Raw genomic sequence first — 21,175 nt, forward strand, 5'->3', positions numbered from 1 at the left:
GACCCTAATGTTCACACTATATGCCACCTCCCTGCCAACTGATTTCAATTGTGGGGCCACTGTTTTTTGCCACCTGATTTGTCGCAACATCTGTTTCCTGTCCTGTTTTAATTTTTATACTTTTTGTATTTGAATGGTATTTTCTCCGAATTTCCTCTAATTGTTTTAAGGATCTCCTTTATTGATTGCTCCATTTCATATTTACATTTTCTGCATGCCTCATTACTCATGTACTGCCCGAATGCGGAATGCTGGATGTTTATGTTATTATATATCGCTTGTTTTGTTATTGTTGCAAAAACTGCTCTTAAATAAAGTTTTTTTTTTATTTAAAAAAAAGATTCGGGGGAAAAATATAAGTTGTAATATTCCAAACCCAACATTAGATGCAGGAGAGGGCACGTCTAGTGATTTACAACATATGTTCAAACACACATCCTTGTAAGGATGTATGTTTGTTGATAGGAGTATGGTTGTGACTGAGATATTTTCCTATGTGTTCCGAGATTCATATTACTGTCTGAAAGTAAAGTTTGGAGTTTTCACTCATTGCTATACACACACACGGCTTGGTAAAATGTCGATAAAGATGTGGTTAAACATAACCTGGTTCAGCTCGTTAATGGTGTGCTAAACAGGCTTGCTTTTTGCAAACAATTCCCGAAAAAAGATTGCATAAGTAAAAAAAGCTAAGTCGGTTATGGCTATAACACAAAGGATGACAATAGCAAGAGTGACATAAGGATGCAATGCCCCATTAAACAAGCAAACGTCGAAGAGTGGGGGGTGGCTTTGCTTTCCAACTTGCTTACACCCCTAGTGTCAGTTACAAAGCCAAATATATTACAAATTCCAATAAACACATGGCAATTAAAAAAAAGTGAAAATATGTTTTTTATTCTGTTACACTTCATCGATAAAGCAGACTTTCAGAAAAGTATAACTAAGAATTCAAACATCTATACTTTGTAAAGCATGAACAGCACATTATATTACTCAGAAAATATAAGTTTTTATGAATACACAGTGTAGGAGAGGTCCAGCAAGTTTGGAGGTATGTAGGTTTTGGCTGTTTAGTGTTCTAAGTATCTGCATTTAAAAACCCAATAATTACATGCAACAGATCGCATAAGAAGCATCATGCTTTCACATATGCCATTAGTAGTGATACTTGGGTGCTGGTCCACAAAAGTATGCATGATTATGGGAAAATTACCACACGAGTACTCTTTTACATAGTCTTAACATGCCTCCGTGAATTACCCCAGAAACGTGAAACTCCTTATTAGTTAAAATAGAAAGAGAGAACAGTCCTTTCAATTTGTACTAATTGTTTACGAATGCTCCATGAGTATTCCCATTGTAGAAGTTTTGGGACCAAGGCATGTAAGAATATGTAAAAGAGAACTACAGTAGTACTTCTTTATGCATCCCAAAATGCTTTTGTGATTAGGTCCTTTTGAGTCTACACACTCGGATTCATATGTAATGTCTTCAATGCTGTCACAGGTGGTGGCATTTGTACTATCCCTGATGCAGTTATAAAAGACATGACACGATTTTACTATCAACGCTTTTGAGGTGGTAATTAAAGTTATGCGACCCGCATTTGACAGTAGTTCAGCTTTGCTTTGCAAGTTTAAAATTCTTTAATAGTTTAAGGGAAATGACAACTCAGTTTTGTTGGCACCTTTCAGCAGTTACGAAGTTTAAAAACGCAGGCACCCACAACAGTGCACTGTCCCTAGATATGTAGTCAAATAAAGCGCCTAACCCAGTTAGTATTAAAGTGCTGTCGAATCCCAACCGAGGCTCATATTGAGGGAAAGAAAGGCAGGCTTTAAAGTTTCAAGGGTGCGGTTTATTCACGTCTTCTATAGCCACAAAATTCTGAGTTTCAGTCACAACACACTTGGGCTGTTTATCGAGGTGCACCTTGAGGGAGATGTCCGTAGACAAATTGTATTTTAAAGTCTTGATAGCGGACACCGATAACCCCGAACTTCCGCTAGTTGAAACTACGCACAAGTAATGGAGTTTGAAAGAGGAAACGTGAGTCCGGAAATTTCATTTCTGGGCTTCCGTGCACAAGAGCCATGTAAACATACTCACACCGGTGCTAAGTGGTCTTGGGGTTTGGACTTGAGTGGAGGAAGGTGCAAGAGAAATCTCACACATACTACTGGGTTGTAGTGTGATCTGGGTTTCTGGTGAAAGGTGGAGAGTTGAATGACGAGTGTGAAGGTGATTAATCACTTTAGGAACTAAAAGTCAGATTAGGTAACAATATTTTCCAGAAGTTTATAATTTAGTTACTGCTATGGAGTCTAAAAAGCAGCATGAAACAAAACGTACATCTCTTTCTTAATTTACGAATATCTCAATAGTTTTATTAATCCTTATTTCTGGTTGGCTTCGTGTAGGTGTAATGTCATGGTGGTGGAGATATCGCTCCAAACCTTCAACGTAAGCTCTGCAGATCTGCCTGGAACAATAAGATTATTTTAGCCCCTCTATAATGTGGGCTGTGTTATATTCCAGCAGGATGGCAGAAAACAGCTGCAAGAAAGGACCCCAGAGGTGCATGCAGGATTTTTTGATCTGCGCTGTTCTGTTGTTGACATACATTATAGTACATAAGGGGTCTTGTATGAGAGTCCTCCCTCACTAATTTATCTGGTATGGGCTCGCCAATGCCCCTAAAAACGAAAGCGCACTGTCAACATGGCAGACGCTCTCACTGCTGCTCACAGAGTGGAGTCTACAAGACTTCCTGAATGTGTCATTAGAAGTATGTATGTTAGGTATCTCAAATGCGCTTTATGAAGCTCTTTATTAGCTTTGACTCTAATATATATGTTCCACTTGCATCATTCATTGGGGTTGTATGAAGGTATTGGGACATTATTTATCTATCCTCTCAGAAGAGCCTCTTTTAAGTAACCAGTTGGGTCAAAAGCCCGATTTGTAAAATGGAAATTTTTGCGCTTCTCTTAGAGGGGGCTCTAAAAATTAATGAGTCATGAGCTTCTGTTAAGATGAACATTTCCCCACGGTCTTCACAGATGGAAGCTCTAGAAGCCCTTGGTCTGGTTGTTAGCTCAATCAGTATAAAGGTCTCTCTGCGCTCCTAGTGAGGGGTGCTCCTCAACTCTTAGTTGCAAAATAGACCCTGCCAGTGCAATGATGGTCTCTTTTCCACTTCTTGGAAGGTGTCTGGTGAACCCCAGGTAGGTGTTTCTTCTGACCATGATTAGAAAGTGACTCAAGAGCAACTATAAGTACGTAAAACATTATGCTCAGTAGATAGTGAAAAAACTCTTACGCTACAGATCCCAAGTATCGTTGTTATTGTTATGCCAGAGGTCACATGCCATTTATGAGCTTTGTAAGCGAATTAAGGGTAATATTGTTAACTCTAAGAAACAGTGAGCAACTCCCATTTCTTCTAATTGATCCAGTGACACTATGTTCTTACTGTACAAAAGTATTTTTACTGTGTTTCCCTAAATTATCAAATCAGTGCCTCCTGCTATGACACAGGTGCCTACTGACTGTGAACTCCTATCACCCACACCCTTTCCCTTTTAACACCTCTTAGGACACAGTCCTCCAATAAAACGTTAGCCGGGGTCTCCTTTACTCCAATGTCATTCTTCCCCACTTCCTAAGTGTCCTCCTGCTTTTATACCTCATGCATTCCCCCCCAACTCTTTGCATGTTTACCCCACCCATTTTATACATGCCATCGCAGTGGAGCCATTGATATTTGCATTATGGTTTAGCACCTCCTACAGTGCAGTCTCAATGTTCATTACAGCAGATTGTCCACCCATGTGCCTTGGCAAAGGAGCCAAGTCACAGTGGCTGCAGTAGGTCCTGCCTTCGCCTGTCTTTCATGTGTCCTGGAGCTCGTGCACATCCCGGAGTCGTGCACCATCCACAATGCTCTTCACCTGCTCCAAGGTGTTCGCCTGTCGGATCTGTTCCATGCTAACCTTGAGGGGGAAGAGGGAGGTGTTAAAGAGGCTGGCATAGGGCTCAGTATCCTTCCTCCTACACTTAACATATCACATTCATCACTGTGGTACTCACCATCAAACCAGGGAGAGAGAAATGGGTCAAAGCAGTGTGTCTCAGTAAATAATCTGATTAAATCATTTCTTTCAATAATTTTACCTCATCATCTTTCCACTCAGCAATTCTCTTGTTGAACAGTCAGCTAATTAGAAAAGAACTGCAGTGACGTATAAGAAAGACAGCGATTTACCACCAAGGCGTTACAATTACTTAGTACTGCTAGAATTAAAGTGCTGACAGGGCTTAGGCAAAGAGGAAATCTATGTGTGTTGGCTGATAAACTACTCAGATGCTACCTCAGAGATGGGATCTAAAAAGAGGAAAAGTCCGACAGGTTCAAAATTAGAGAGAGATCATGGAAGTAATTTGTTTTAGGATAGGGGGATTGGTAGCATCATGGAAGTTCTCTAGCACTCAACATGTTATATTATGATAAGGGTGTCTCCATTTACTTGAGAGGTAAATATTATTTATCATATCGTGCACCCATGGTGGTGTGACCAAGATCTTAATAAAATTGGAATGATCATAGCAGACTGTTTCTATTATTAACTGCTCTATCATTAAGATGTCTTGTCTCTAAAGAAGAAATGTGAATGGAGTACTATGAACAGATAATCGAGTTACTGAAATGAGCCAATTTCTTAGCACCAACTAGAATGTCTGCTAATATACATTCATTATTTAAGAAAGAACACTAATTCAGAGCTATGCAGACTTGACTCTGAAACCCCTGCCTTCAAATCTGGTCTACACGAAGCCTGGAATTTGTACCTTGCGATCTGAGGCTGGTGCAATGGCTGAAATTTAGTGTTCAGTAAGACAGCTCATTATGATAGAATGTTCACTGAATGAGGCATATAGATTAATGTTGTATGTGTGTGCAGACTGACAGTGGGAGAACATTGTTGGAGGGAAGGTGTGCAGGATGGGTAGGTGCTGAGCATAGAAGAGCATGGTTGACTCTGGGTATGCAAAGATAATACAGCCTGTGTGTCAGTGTGTGCAGGGCAAGGGTCAAAAAGGGGCAGGCTAAAAGTTCACTTTTCACTACCATAACACTATGAGCTCCTTCGCCTCATTACAGGCTCCTGAAAATACAAGGACAAGTAACCAGTAGTCCAGCAATAATCTGTTTACTGCACTGATGCATCCTTACACCGTTACTCGCTGTGCACTACCTACTTGAAAGATCATTGTCATTTATAGGGGTTTGTAACAGATATAAAATTGTGGAAACATCATAGACACAAAGGCTGATGGGTGCATTCCGCCCAGCTTGCATTCAATTTTGAATGAACTTTCAAGGGACTAACTGAATGATTACCTGTCACATGCAGGGCCGGCTTTAGCACTGGTGGCGCTGTGCGACGGTCTTTTTTGGCACCCCCACCCCATGACCACCTCCTCGGACTCCCTCACTGTCACCCAGCAAATGTGCTCCTCATGTCCCCATAGCCCCCTTTCACATACATTCATTTGTTTTAAAGAGATTGCAAAGGCTGGCTTTACTAATCCACTCAGCTATCCACATAAAATATAGTTCTGTTCTTTGCAGCAGGCACATTAACCCTCTACTCTACTTTATGGCGAGTCAAAGCTGCTGCTAGACAAAACTCCCATCTCTCTCCCTAACAGGAACATTAATCAAGAGGTAGCTTGACATTGTAATTGGTTCCTGAAGGCTGGACGCACAAGGATCTTTCAGTAGGTGCTTAATCACAAGTTTCATAAGTTATAGCTAAAACAGCACCCCCGTTAGGTCAGTACCCCCAATCCATGTCAGCAACCGGTGCAGCCGCACCGCTCGCACCATCCTAAAGCCGTCCCTGGTCACACAGCACCACCGCACAAAAGGTTTCCTCGAAGTGTGCTGGGGATTACTTTGAAAGGTTTCAAGATATTTAAATATTTAACATTTACCCATGAATCTGGATTAATAAAACTAAAATTGTTACCGCTGTCAAAAATTTTGATCTAGTGTATTATGAGCTTCTACAAACGAATTAAAGTTGGTCAGCTAACTAGGCAGTGCACAGGAGCCACGTTACAAGCACGTAACAGTGCAGTGAAATAATTTGTTGTAGCATGCATTAACGTTACATGAAAGCACACAAAAGTGTGCATTATTTCACCAGTGCTTGCATAAAAATGGCCACCTCAAAGATAACTAGAAATAATAACACAATTTATACCACTGCTCAGCCGAGGAGTTCCATGGTACACTGCGTTTGTAAAAAGAGCATATACATAAGAAATTGTTCTAGTAAAGTATTATTCTGCCCTGGGGATATGTCCAAAAACGTGATCACCACTGAGTTGCATGAGACTGAAGTGAAGTAAATTTCCAGATATTTGAACGTCTAAATGGCTTGAGTGGAAATTTCTTTGAAATTCGTTCAGCTCTAAACACAACTGTTGAATCCCCGTTTTATATCAAATTTTGCAATGCCTTGCATTACTCATAGGTATAAGTTTAATATAATTGAACATTCTGCCATAGCCAAAGATTGTAGTGTAAAAAGAAATCAAACAAAATTAATCCAGTCATTTACCTTTAATAATACCGTTAGTTGGAAGCTATTATAGAATCACCAGTGGTATATTCTCCAGAAAGATCATGGGCTCAGATTAGCATTTTGTTAGTTTAAAACTGAATGTGTAGGCCATATATGTGGTATAGTAAACCCAACACCTTATTTTAAGAATATGGACCCAACACCTTATCTTTAGAATATGAGCTCTGCAGAAGCAAAGCTCAACCCGCCTCATATAAAGATGAGCGAAACTTCAATATGTAGATGGCAGAGGCTATTCTGTCTCTGCTGCCTACATACACCTCCGACGGCCCGACGAAGTAAGGGCCATCAGAGGTTGGACATTTGTTCGCCAGCCCGATTTAGAGTGGGCGAACACATGGCCAGCTTTCACTGTCTGTAAGCTTAGCAGTAAGGGGCAGTGAAAATTTCAAAATGTCCCCACACACCATGGAAAAAAACTCCAATGGCGAGTGGGTCTTTGTATTTTTTTTTTTTTCCAAAATCCCATTTTGGGATTTTGTTTTTGAAGAAAAAAAAAAAAATGTTGAAAGTTTGACATATGACTCCATCATGTTGACAGAGACGTCTATCAAACTTCCAATGCACTTACAGGAAACGTCACAATGGGGTTCCTGGAAATGCAAGAGACGTCTGCTAGGCAGGCGGACATTTTTAAATTTTGTGGGCGGAGTACCCTATTCATGGTGAGAGTATGGCACTATGCCACTGTAAGGGTACATACTCCATTCGCCAAATTCTAAATCAGGCCCTCTTTTATTGAATGGTGTGGTAAAATGTTTGCTAAAATTAGTGCAATATTTAAAACATTTGGAATAATAATGTTTGCTATCACATAATCTTCATTTGAAAACAGAATTATGCCTGAAACGATATTAGCTTGAAACTGCTAAAAGTGTTTCAAGTAACCTTCTATTGCAGCCTAAAATGTTTATAGATTCGGATCCTGTCCGTAGATATCAAAGCAGTGTTCTATCTCCATGATATTGGGCACGACATTGGTAGTAGTAAACAGATTTATTACTAGTGTCGGGCCTACTGCTGCTTCTTGTCCCACCTGAATGTCGATAAAGACTGGAAAATGAATGTAATGACGACCACGCAGCACTTCTGCATACATATTACAGAAACTTTTTAAAATAAAAATTGTAGTTCAGTTTTCCTACACAATTGTGTCCTATCAATGTAATACAATAGTGTTCACCTTCTGGTCTCCATTATGGAATTGGAAACGATTATGGTATAATTTGGTTTACACTGCAAACAAATTCCACTTTAGGGAGAATTGAAAGTGCGCCCTCAAAACAACTCAAGTTACAACGGTACTCAAACTCGAACTGAAAACACGTAAAAGTTAACTCATCCAATGCAGAGATGATATTGCATTAAAAAAGTTTTTGTTGTTAAAGGTTTCTACACACCCATATGGACGGATACAAATGGTGCAGGCATCAACTTTGAGCAATACTTTAAGATACTGCACAAGCTGCGTGACGTGCAAGAGGGGAAGGGTGGTTCAACTGTTTAGATCTCTCTGAAAAGAATACATAAGCATACAAAATGACAAAGGGCTATCTCTTGTAATACTGAATTCTTTCCGTCAGTACTAACTATATACAAAATGATGTTCCTACCTTAATTTGACATCAACTAAAAGCAACAAACAAAATAAGGGCTCCTGTGTGTGACTGAGAATGGAGTGTATTTCCTGCTATGACATTGAAATGTTTCCTCTATACTTGATCTCCTGGACACATTCTGAGGTTATAGTACAATCAAATAGCAACGTCTAAATCGATTCCAGAAGCCATGCTGCTAAATTCAGGGGCTTTGTGCCAGAAAGTCTATTTGCCTTTTCGTCCTCAAGACAGACATTTCGCTATGTCTGGAATATCCAAACTGGTTTCTACGAAGTGCTTTCTGTCACACGTTTATCAGATGTGAAAACTCTACCTTGTCTGGCCCAAATCTGCTTGACTGGTTTCAGGAGAAAATTATAAGTATAAGCCCTACTAGCTGTTTCACAAAGTATTGCTCTTCAACCTGTGTTAATGGTATCTGGATGCGTTATTTGGGGATTTTTATTGTTAGGTCGAGCATAGCAGCGCGCTGCCTTACCGACCTCTTGGTATGTATCTGGGCTTTTAACCACGCTTAAAACACTATCACTCATTCAGGGGCTTGCCGTTCAAAAATCATATTTTTTCGTTGGTAACTGCTTTACGTTTGTCCGTCCTTGGGGCGTTTTTTTTACCGCCTTGGCTATCGACCCTGTTACATGGATAATTGCACTTTTGCCGATAACTTGACTGCGAGCGAACTTCTTTTTCCTTTTCTCTCGCTTTTGGAGCTCACGGTGGCACTTTGAATTGGGTCGCTTACGTCAACTGTTTTACTTTTTATTTTCAGTTTGTGTAGCAAGAAAAGTCCAGTTAGGAATTTACAACGCCAATAGCTCTAATGTAATAGCGTATTACATTGCAAATGCTTGTTTTTCTTTTGTGGTCGTAAAGAGGTCTACTGGACAAAACTAAATATTTAAGTGTTTGGAAATATATCTTGGAACATCTGAATTTCTTGAACGGTAAGTAAATCTCTGCTGAGAGTGTCAACCACATCAATATATTCTCTTGGCGTGAGCTGTGGAACTTTTTTTCTACTGTCAGCATACTGCCAAATGTTCTGAACGGTTTGTGACATAGGCAGAGGCTGTGTACATGCTTGCATGTTTAGATAAAACGTTATGTCATCTGGCAGAATCTGGAACTACGCATTATGCGACTGTTTCTAGAAAACTATCAGTGCTAACCCCTCCTGTTTTCAGTTGTAGTATGACGATACGGCAGAACTCGTCTGCAGATTCCATCATCCCTTGACTGATAAATCCTTCATTTGTGTTCCAAACTTGTAAGGGAAGTATAAGTGTATGGTCACTTGTAAGTACTGGGTCTGAGAATAATGTGCTTGTGCATGCATGTTTACTTGTCCATCATCTTAAACAGTCCTGTACCCCTTTTTTTAATACAAGAAACAGATCCTCTCAGTTCCCTGTAGTCGGTCACCACAGACTAGTAAGCTATTCTTGTGATGCGGTTATGTGTAGCCTTGCATGCATAGTCACGTTTATACATAAGCCAATTACGACCAAAGGGAACCGTTCAAGGATAAATTGTCTTCAACAATGCCAAAATTCTATTCTGTTCTGAAGCAATAGCGTTCACAGCATCCGCTAGAAATGGGGTTTCTGGTTGGCTAGGGTAGGCACCTCAGCCAGGCAGAACCCACCACTTTAGTCAGGGTAAGTCAGAAACATAACCCAAATTAAACTGTGCTCACTGTCTGGTAGCTTGGCGCAGAGAAGTAAGACTTAACTCAAGAGGCAATGTGTGAAGTATTTGTGCAACACTTAGACTACAGTAACCAAAGGAGGACACCACAAAAAGACTCCACAGTGAATTAGAAAAATATAGAATATTTATCTGGTTAAACAGGATTAAAAATGACAAAAAATACAACCAATAGATTAAGAGCTATGTGGGCTTAAAGTTACAAGGGTAGCCTAATTGAGGATCACAGTGCCAAGGAATTAGCAGGACCTCCTTTTAAGGGAAATACAATAATATTTCTCACTGGCGAATGTGGGCAAGACACTCCGGCGTGTGGGCCTTGTCACGGTCCTTCGCCCCAAATGACGAGTCTCTGGGTCCCTGACGGCACACTCAAGTGGGTCCTTGTTGGCGAGTTGGCCTGCTGGTGTTGAAAGCAGGTAAGGTATTCCTGAGCTGGCATGCCAATACCACTCCCGCCATTCCTTGCTTTGGCTGACGTTGCTGGGGGTTCTGCGTGCCTGGCAACCCCTTAGCTTATCCGGGCCGAATTCTCCTGTGGCGGCGACGTGGGTTAGGGGCGATGCTGACACCACAGATCACACACTCGCAGAGCAGGGGCAATGCAGATCAGGGTTAGAGAGCGGCCATGCTCAGATGTTGAATAAAGCTGCACAGTCTTGGGACACTGCACACGCTCCGGGGTGAGACAGCAATACAGCAGAGTCGGGAAGTGCTGCACATGCTTTGGGGACGAGGAGCGGTGCAGCAAAGTCTTGGTGCACCCCCACGCACTAACACTGAGAGCGATGTAGTCATGGGTGGTAGTGCTACGCCTAATCTAGAGTTGAAGAGGGAGGCAGTGTTGAAGTATAAAGGGTTAAAGAGCTCCTCACATGCTGCAGCTCCTGAGGTACAGGGGCATGATTCCTGCAAGGCACCCATCTGCAAGCGAGAGGATGATGAGATGTAGGGGGCGAGGTCTTTGATTTCCCCGAGACCTCAAGGAGAACAAGCGGCAAGCCAGCAAACCCTTGGAGTCAATCTGGGGTGCTCTTGGCAGGGCAGAGATCAGCATGGAGCAGGGCAGCACAACAAGGCAGGCCAGCAGTTCCTGAGAACAGTCAGCATTGGCAGAGTGGCAATCCTGACAGCAAGGCAGTCTGCACTCCAGCAGAGTTTCTTCTTAGTCTGGCAGTGTACTGTCTGAGTGGGTCCAGCTACCCAGTACTTATACAAGAAAGTGCCTTTGATGTGGGGGATGACTACAAAATAATTCTTGTGAACAGGTCCCTCTTTCAGATCAGTCTCGGCTCCAGACAGCCAATGAGAGGTAATCAGCCCCTTTGTGTGAACTCCATTCCTTACCCTTTGGGGTGTAAGTGTGAGCCCTTCCCAACCTCCTCCCCAGGAAGACCCATCAGTATGCAGATGAATGCAGATGTGGCCTAGTATCCTGTGTTGTGTGTGTCTGAAGGGAATGTGCAAGTGAAGCTATCGCCTAGCCCAAGCCAGACATGTACTGGAGATAGGCTGCAGGCACACAGGGCAGTGTGTGCAGAGAAATGTCCACCTTCTAAAAGCACCATTTCTAAAATAGCAATGATAAATCTGACTTTACCAGTAAAGATGATTTATTATTACCATTCCAATGGTACTAAACATGATGCAGCCACTCCTCTCAGATCAGGAATTACATATTAAAATTTTATAAGGAATTCCAAATGCTGGCTGTTAGAAATGGGGTTTTTGGTTGGCAGTCAGGTTACCCTCTAACCAAGCACAAGCCCTCACTCTAGTCAGGGTAAGTCACACACAATCCAAGATTATCCTGTGCCCACCCTCTGGTAGCTTGGCACGAGCAGTCAGGCTTAACTTAGAAGGCAATGTGTAAAGCATTTGTGCAATAAATCATACAATACCATAATATAACACCACAAAAATACACCACACAGTGTTTAGAAAAATATATAATATTTATCTGCGTATTTGCAGGTCAAAACGATTAAAGATGCAATATGAATTTGTAAAGATATCACTGAAAAGTGATATAAAGTGTCTTAAGTCTTTAAAAAGAAAACAAAGTCTCTTTCAAGCACAAAGTACCTGGTTTCTGGTGGAAAATCTCCTCAGAGGGCCACAGGAGAAGAGATACGTGGAAAACGCGTGTGTGCCTCGATTTCTCCCCAGCACACACTGACTTGCGTAGTTATTTTTCACGCGGGGAAGTCGTGCGTCGTTTTCCGGCGCGCGGACAGTCTCTTTCTGTGGATCGCGGGGATTACCAGATGTCCCGGGTCTGTGCGTGGATTTTCCTGCTTGTTTTCCGGCTGCGCGTCGTTCTGCGGGGCTGCGCGTCGAAGTTTCGATCTCACGGCAGGCGTCGCGTCGATTTCCCCTCTAGAGGTCGGGCGGCGTTGTCCTTGTGAGGCCGTGCGTCAAAGTTTCGATCTCACGGCAGCCGTCGTGTCGATTTCTCCTTGGAAGTCAGGCGGCGTTGTCCTTGCGAGGCAGTGCGTCAAAGTTTCGGTCGTCCCATCGATCAGCGTCGGTGTGCGGCGTTTTTCTTGCCGCGGAACAAGCTGTGCGTCGAAAATTTCGGCGCACAGAGCGTCCAAGTGAAAAAGAGAAGTCTTTTTGGTCCTGAGACTTCAGGGAACAGGAGGCAAGCTCTATCCAAGCCCTTGGAGAGCACTTTCACAGCCAGACAAGAGTTCAGCAAGGCAGCAGGCCAACAGCAAGGCAGCAGTCCTTTGTAGAAAAGCAGACAGGTGAGTCCTTTGAGCAGCCAGGCAGTTCTTCTTGGCAGGATGTAGTTTCTGGTTCAGGTTTCTTCTCCAGCAAGTGTCTGATGAGGTAGGGCAGAGGCCCTGTTTTATACTAAGTTGTGCCTTTGAAGTGGGGGTGACTTCAAAGAGTGTCTAAGAAATGCACCAAGCCCCCTTTCAGTTCAACCCTGCCTGCCAGAGTCCCAGTAGGGGGTGTGGCAGTCCTTTGTGTGAGGGCAGGCCCTCCACCCTCCTAGCCCAGGAAGACCCATTCAAAATGCAGATGTATGCAAGTGAGGCTGAGTACCCTGTGTTTGGGGTGTGTCTGAGTGAATGCACAAGGAGCTGTCAACTAAACCTAGCCAGACGTCGATTGAAGGGCACAACAAGATTTTAGTGCAAAGAAATGCTCACTTTCTAAAAGTGGCAGTTCTAGAATAGTAATATTAAATCCGACTTCACTAGTCAGCTGGATTTTATATTACCATTCTGGCCATACTAAATATGACCTTCCTGCTCCTTTCAGATCAGCAGCTGCCACTTCAACAGTGTATGAGGGCAGCTCCAATGTTAGCCTATGAAGGGAGCAGGCCTCACAGTAGTGTAAAAACTAATTTAGGAGTTTTACACTACCAGAACATATAACTACACAGGTACATGTCCTGCCTTTTACCCACACAGCACCCTGCTCTAGGGGTTACCTAGGGTGCACATTAGGGGTGACTTATATGTAGAAAAAGGGGAGTTCTAAGCTTGGCAAGTACTTTTAAATGCCAAGTCGAAGTGGCAGTGAAACTGCACACACAGGCCTTGCAATGGCAGGCCTGAGACAAGGTTAAGGGGCTACTGAAGTGGGTGGCACAACCAGTGCTGCAGGCCCACTAGTAGCATTTAATCTACATGCCCTAGGCACATGTAGTGCACTCTACTAGGGACTTACAAGTAAATTAAATAGTCAATCATGGATAAACCAATCAATAGTACAATTTACACAGAGAGCATATGCACTTTAGCACTGGTTAGCAGTGGTAAAGTGCCCAGAGGTCAAAAGCCAACAACAACAGGTCAGAAAAAATAGGAGGAAGGAGGCAAAACGTTTGGGGATGACCCTGTCAAAAAGCCAGGTACAACACTGGCCTATGAGAGGGCAGGCCTCACAGTAATGAAAAATGACTAAGTATTTCATGTCCTAGTAATAAAAGCTCCTAAACGTACATGTCCTACCTTTTGCTTACATGGCACCTGGCCCTATGGGCTACCTTAGGGGTGACTTAGGTGCAAGTAGAGTAGCGTTCTGGGCTTGGCAAGAGGTTTTAGATGCCAAGCCAGATTGCAGTGAGACTGCACACACAGGCTTTGTAGTGGCAGGCCTGAGACATGTTTACAGAGCTACCTAAGTGGGTGGCACAATCGGTGCTGCAGGCCCACGAGTAGCATTTAATTTCCAGGCCCTGGGCATGAGGTATACCACTCTACAAGGGACTTACAGGTAAATTAAATTTGCCAGTTGTAGATACACCAATGTTACCATGTTTTAGGGGGAAAGCACATGCACCTTAGCACTGATTAGCAGTGGTAAAGTGCTCAGAGTCCTAAGGCCAACAAAAAGATACAGCAACAAAACAGGAGGTAAAGGCAAAACGTCTTGGGTAAGACCACCCTACGGATGTCAGGTCTAACAGTATCTATATCAGAATTATTAAATATTGTCTACTGCACAGAGGTATGGACAGAGTTCTTTGTATTTACTAGGCGGTCCTACGGGTAAAAGGCTTGTATTATTCAAACTGGTGTGATAATATTGAAAAGAAGTTACCCTTTCAAAGTATAGTCTAGGTATTGATGTACATGCATCACTTCTCTGCAGAGGTGACTCACCACTACCCTGATACTTTTTAAAACTAACATGAATGTGGATGGTAGAACAAGGAGCGTATAATATTTGTCAGCCACCACAAAGCGCATTTATTTTGTGGTTAAGGCTATGGTTATGTAGAAAGCAAACTTTTCAAGAAGCAAGATTACATGTTGCTGGATTGTCACCTTAATCTTGTTTGTACTTATGTATGGATTGAGAGTGAGGGTGTGGAACGGGCTTTAATCTTCAGACTCTCTTTGGGAAAAGGACAAACAGAATTTACTTCCTGCCCCCTATCTATTAGTAGCACCTCTGTTATTCATTTTTGTATATTACTAAATTCCTCAAGTAGATGAGGTATTAGTTGTTTAAAAAGCTAATTTTTTGCTTGTGGGTTTTTGATATACTTACATATCTCATGCATTATCAATTTTTGTTTTTGTATAGTCTGAAGCACTGTGGTTAACAACTTCAAAACAGAATAAAATAACCTCAGTTTCTCAAATAAATTGGTGCTAAGCGCAGGTGGGCTTGTAAGCTTGGTCACTGTTAAGAGCCACATGCATCTCTAGGTGTGTAGCCTCAACTTCTTTGGAAATATGATTTCTGAGGTGTTAAGTCTTGTTTGCAGGAACTGGATCTCTTGATTCTGTAATCTAGCTGGCAAAGTTGCAGGAGAGACACTTTAGTTGGAATGGAACCCTATGTATTGAAGTTGTACCCATGCTATATTTATATGTTGTCTTGCTGCAATGGACTTGGCTGCCATAGGGTACATGTGAGTCACATTAAATGCCAGATTAATAATTAGAGTTTGACCCTCCAATCTTATCTGGACCACAACAGTCAAGCATATAGTCCTAAGACACGGAAGTGGCCAGCTGGAAGGAAAACATTACTTACCTGTAGCAATCGGTTTGCAGAATATAGTACTGTAGTTTCACTTGCTGTGCATGCTCCTCTCCGCATTTGCAAGTTGTTTTTCTACAAAGCAGGAGTTTCGATTTCAGGTAACTTGTGATACCTTCCATAAAACATACAAGGACAGACTCCACTTTAGATTGTGTATGGTTAGTGTGAAGATTCAAAGAGCTAAAATGTCTGTAAGCTAGAGAAAGAGCATGCCCAGTGTTTAATTTTCAGCTTGTGGTTTCCAGTGCTTGGCAACGGCACATAATTGTCAACACTGGAAGTTATGACAGTCTTGCACATGGTGACGCTGTTCATCTAATTTAGAGATGAGCATAGCAACACTTGTTTATTTATTGAATATACACTAAAATGGACTACTACCTGCTGCCCAAGCCATTCCTATAGCTTTGGGGGGCTCGAATAGTCTAAATTATCACACTTGTAGGAGTGTGACTGTTAGTAGTTGTAGGAAGTTGGCTCTGTATATACTATCTCAAAAGTAAGAGACAGCGTGCAGAGTCCAAGGGTTACCCTTAAAGGTAAGATAGTGGCAAAATTAGATAATTCTAATGCTCTATTATGTGGAAGTGTGGTCGAGCAGAAGGCTTATCAGAGGGTAGTGTTAAGCATTTGTTGTACACAAGCAGGCAATAAGGGAGGAACACACACAAAGACTTAACTCCAGGTCAATAGTTTTTATATAGAAAAATATCTTTTCTTAATTTATTTTTAGAACCACAAGTTCAAGTTTTGAAGTAAATACATAAAATGCAAGGTACTCCACACAGGTAAGTTAGGAACTCTGAATTAGAGCAATAGCATACACAGTTTTAGTAAAAATGGAAATAAGCTATTTTAAAAGTGGACACTGTGCAAAAATCAACAGTTCCTGGTGAGAGGTAAGTAATGGTTAGTTTGTCAGGTAAGTAAGACACTTACAAGTCTCAGTCCCTGGGCATAGGAAGCCCACCGTTGGGGGTTCAAGGAAACCCCAAAGTTACCACACCAGCAGCTCAGGGCCAGTCACGTGCAGAGGTCAAAGGAGTGCCCAAAACACATAGGCGCCTATGGAGAACAGGGGTGCTCCGGTTCCAGTCTGCCAGCAGGTAAGTAACTGCGTCCTCGGACGGCAGACCAGGGGGGTTTTGTAGAGCACTGGGGGGGGACACACAAGTAGGCAGCACACAAAACACACCCTCAGCAGCACAAGGGCGGCCGGGTGCAGTGTACAAAGCAGGTGTCGGATTTTGTATAGAATTCAATGGAGGGACCCGGGGGTCACTCTAGCAGTGCAGGCAGGGCACAGGGGGGCTTCTCGGGCCAGCCACTGACTTGGCTAGGCAGAGGGTCGCCTGGGGGTCACTCCTGCACTGAGGTTCGGTTCCTTCTGGTCCTGGGGGCTGCGGGTGCAGTGCTTGGTCCAGGCGTCGGGTTCCTTGTTACAAGAAGTTGCGGTCCGAGGAAGCTTCTGGATTCTCTCTGTATGCATCGCTGTGGAGGTCCAGAGGGGTCGTCTCGGGTTACTCACGGGGTCGCAGATGCCTGAGAGTCCTCCCTGTGGTATTGGTTCTCTGGATCTCGTGCCGGGGACGTCGGGTGCAGAGGGTGAAGTCTCACGCTTCCGGCGGAAAGAATGAAGTCCTTAGAAGTTGCAAGAAAGTTGCAATATTGTTGCTGTTGTTGAGCAGAGCCGCTGCTCACAGGAGTTTCTTAGTCCTTAGGTTCAGGGCAGTCCTCTGAGGCTTCAGAGGTTGCTGGTCCCTGTCGGATGCGTAGCTGTTGCAGTTTTCGACGAGTGAAGAGACAGGCTGGTAGGGCTGGGGCCAAAGCAGTTGTTGTCTCTGTCGTCTCTGCAGGGCTTTCAGGAAAGCAGTCCTTCTTCTTGTTTCAGGTTGCAGGAATCTGGTTTCCTGGCTTCTGGGGTGCCTAAATACTAAATTTAGGGGTGTGTTTGGGTCTGTGGGGCAGTAGCCAATGGCTACTGTCCTGGAGGGTGGCTACACCCTCTTTGTGCCTCCTCCCTGAGGGGAGGGGGGAACATCCCTAATCCTATTGGGGGAATCCTCCAAACTTAAGATGGAGGATTTCTAAAGGCAGGGGTCACCTCAGCTCAGGACACCTTACGGGCTGGTCTGACTGGTGGGTGAATCCTCCTTGTTTTTCTCATTATCTCCTCCAGCCTTGCCGCCAAAAGTGGGGGCAGTGGTCGGAGGGGTGGACATCTCCACTAGCTGGTATGCCCTGTGGCGCTGTAACAAAAGGGGTGAGCCTTTGAGGCTCACCGCCAGATGTTACAGTTCCTGCAAGGAGAGGTGAGAAGCACCTCCACCCAGTACAGGCTTTGTTCCTGGCCACAGAGTGACAAAGGCACTCTCCCTCATGTGGCCAGAAACTCGTCTGGTTGTGGCAGACTGGCAGAAACGGGTCAGCCTAACACTAGGAGTCGGACTGGTATTCAGGGGGAATCTCTAAGATGTCCTCTGGGTGCATTTTACAATAAATTCCACACTGGCATCAGTGTGCATTTATTGTGCTGAAAAGTTTGACACCAAACTTCCCAGATTTCAGTGTAGCCATTATGGAACTGTGGAGTTCGTGTCTGACAAACTCCCAGACCATATACTCTTTATGGCTACCCTGCACTTAGAATGTCTAAGGTTTTGCTTAGACACTGTAGGTGCATTGTGCTCTTGCACATATGCCCTCACCAGTGGTATAGTGCACCCTGCCTTTGTGCTGTAAGGCCTGTTAGAGGGGTGTGTGGTATCTTGTATTTCCTGTGTTGGTTCATCCCTGGCCCAGGTGTCCCCTCTGACCCTTATCATAATGGGCTCTCCCACCAGGATTCCAGGAGGAGAGCTGAGACTGTTGGAGGAGATCTGAGGGTGACAAGGACTGTGATGTGAGGTGGCTGGGGCGTTGTATTATTAAACTTATCATTACACTGTCATCGCTTTCCTGTGTGATCATTGGCCATCTCTACACTGGCGACGAGGATGGGATCCTGTGATGCAAAAGAGATACAGTGATCCACACACTAGAAATATTCAGAGTACAAAGGAAAGAAATGTTTGCATAGTTAACAACAGTTGTATTACTCAAATTACAAATAATAAGATTGAAGGCACCCTTATGTATTACAATACAATTACATATGCTGTGTGTATTGATTACTTCAGAATTTAATAATAGAATATTCATGTGAAGTGCAAATAAATGTAATCAATATATATATTTAAAATCAAGTGAAGAGCTACAATTGGATAAAATATGAGGTTGTAAGTGCATATATGTGTCAAATAGTTTAGTACACAGGGATTTGACCAAGCACATAACTCGAATAGCATCTAACCACGTAGTCTCCCACCATGCAAAACATCACGCCACTCCATTCTTCTTAAACGCCCCAGGGGAACCATCAATGACATGGAATAAGTGGAAAAAGGTTTTTAATAACTACCTTATAGTGTGTGGTCCTAATATAAATGTCGAGAGAAAAGTTGCACTACTAGCACACTGCTTGGGAGCGGAAGGACAGGAAATCTTAGAACACCTTCCAGGTTTGTCAGATGAGGAAGGAAACAATTTGAATGCATATGAAATATGTATGAAGAAGCTAGATAAACACTACCTACCCAGGATTAGTACAATTCTAGAGAGGTATCATTTTGGCAAACGCTCACAGAGGGAGGGGGAGAGCATAGAGGACTTTGTGTCTGAGCTAAGGAGATTGGCTTCATCCTGTAAATTTGGGGCAACCTTGGAAGAACGCATTCGTGACCAGTTCTTATTAACATGCAACATTGAGAGGGTCCGTGAGGAGTTATGGCTCAAGGACGACCCCCCCCCCCCAATGAGGTATTATTAGTATCAAAACAGGTAGAACATATGCTTTTGTGTGTAAAAGAACTTAGAGTTGAGAGTAAAAGTGCAACATCTGAGAATAAAGCAGAAGTAAACGTGGTGAAAGAGAAGAAGAAGGAAACTCAAAATACACCTGATAAAGAGTTTAGAGGACAGTGTTTCAGATGCGGAATGACAGGTCACATGGCCTACTGGAAAGAGTGCCCAGCATGGAGGGCAGTATGTAAAGGTTGTGGCAAGAAAGGTCATTTTGTCGCATGTTGCAGATATAAGAAAAATGATAAAAGAAATAACACTGTCAAAGTTTCTGAGGTTTATGATGAAATTGTGTTGCAAGTGAACAATTCAGGCGAAGGTAATCCCAAAGACATCATAAAAATAGATAACACTGAGGTTGAAGCAATGTTTGATTCATGTTCACGTCTAACAATCATTTCTGACCAGGTGTTTTGTAGAAATTTTGCAAACAAAGTAAAATTGTATGAAATGGACATACAACCTGGCAGGTATGGGGGTCAGCCAATAGCCATGAGAGGATACTTTTGGGGCACTATTCAATATGGAGAAACAGAAACACAAACTAAAGTCTATGTAGCAGAAAGAGGTGACAACATTTTAAGCTGGCCTGTTAAAAAAAACTTAGGAGTTATCTTGGACCCTAATGCATCACCTCAAATCAAAGTTCAAGAAGTACAAGAAAATTCTTTGTAAATACATTTCCAGAAGTTTTCACTGAGAAACTGGGATGCCTCAAAACATACATTCACAAAATAAAACTGAAGCAGAATGCAATCCCAGTTGTTTCTAAAGTCCGACGACTACCAATAAGTATCCTAGATGCTGTGAGGGATGAGTTAGAGAAACTTTGTAAGCAAAATGTCATTGGACCTGTTGAAGCAACGGATTGGCTTGCTCCGATTGTAGTGGCTCGCAAAGCGGATAATAAAGTGAGATTATGTGTGGACTTGCGTGTACTAAACATGGAAGTGGTAGTAGACAGATTTCCCATACCTACTATTGCAGAAATGTTCACCACCCTAAAAGGAGCAAAGGTCTTTTCAACCCTAGATCTGGCCTCAGCATATTACCAAGTCAGATTACACCCAGATTCCCAAGACCTAACCTCTTTTATCACACCTATGGGTGCATATAAATTCAAACGTATGCCTTTTGGATTAATTTCAGCATCCTCGGTCTTCCAAAGAGCTATGACGGAAATCCTAAAAGGTATTCCAGGCGTTTTCTACTACCGAGATGATGTGCTAGTTTGTGGAGCAACCAACATGGAACATCAAGCTAGGGTTGAACAAGTCCTCAAAAGATTTAAGAAATTTGCCTCACAGTGAGAGCGGACAAATGTCAATTCGCATGTCCAGAGATATCCTACCTAGGACACAAAATTTCAGGCAAAGGGATTCAACCGAAGGGAGATCTTGTGAAATCAATAATAGATTTATCAACTCCATCAAACAAAGATGAACTTCGATCATTTCTTGGGATGGTGGAATTTTACAGTAAGTTCATTTCTAACTTCTCTGAAAGAACATTCCACATGAGATCACTTTTGAAATTCAAAACAGAATTTATGTGGGACTCCTTGTGTGATAAAGAATTCCAGGATGTGAAACAGTGCCTCAGGAATGCACCCAACCTCAGTGCCTTTATACCAGGGAGGAAAGTGATATGATAGTGACCACAGACGCCAGCACAAAAGGTCTGGGAGCTGTCCTATCCCAAGTTAATAGTAAAGGAGAAGTCACCATAGCGTTTGCCTCAAGATCATTGAGAGGAGCAGAAGCCAACTACTCG

At 42.8% G+C, this 21,175-nt stretch overlaps 1 protein-coding gene across 2 annotated transcripts in view; it reads right to left on the reverse strand.

Moving 5' to 3' along the window:
- The window catches only part of RABEP2 (rabaptin, RAB GTPase binding effector protein 2), a 703,205-nt gene that overhangs the window by 120,289 nt on the left and 561,741 nt on the right, over positions 1-21,175 (reverse strand). The window contains exon 13 of one of the 2 annotated variants that reach the window (XM_069243970.1): positions 871-3,998. The exons of the other annotated variant lie outside the window; for it this stretch is intronic. Within the exon in view, the coding sequence (XP_069100071.1) occupies positions 3,897-3,998 (102 nt within the window). The 3' untranslated portion in view covers positions 871-3,896. Of the gene's footprint in view, positions 1-870; positions 3,999-21,175 lie in introns of those variants that run through there. 2 annotated transcript variants of the gene reach the window in all.

This window comes from Pleurodeles waltl, chromosome 7, assembly GCF_031143425.1.
Source record: "Pleurodeles waltl isolate 20211129_DDA chromosome 7, aPleWal1.hap1.20221129, whole genome shotgun sequence".
In the NCBI taxonomy this organism is placed as follows: Eukaryota; Metazoa; Chordata; class Amphibia; order Caudata; family Salamandridae; genus Pleurodeles; species Pleurodeles waltl.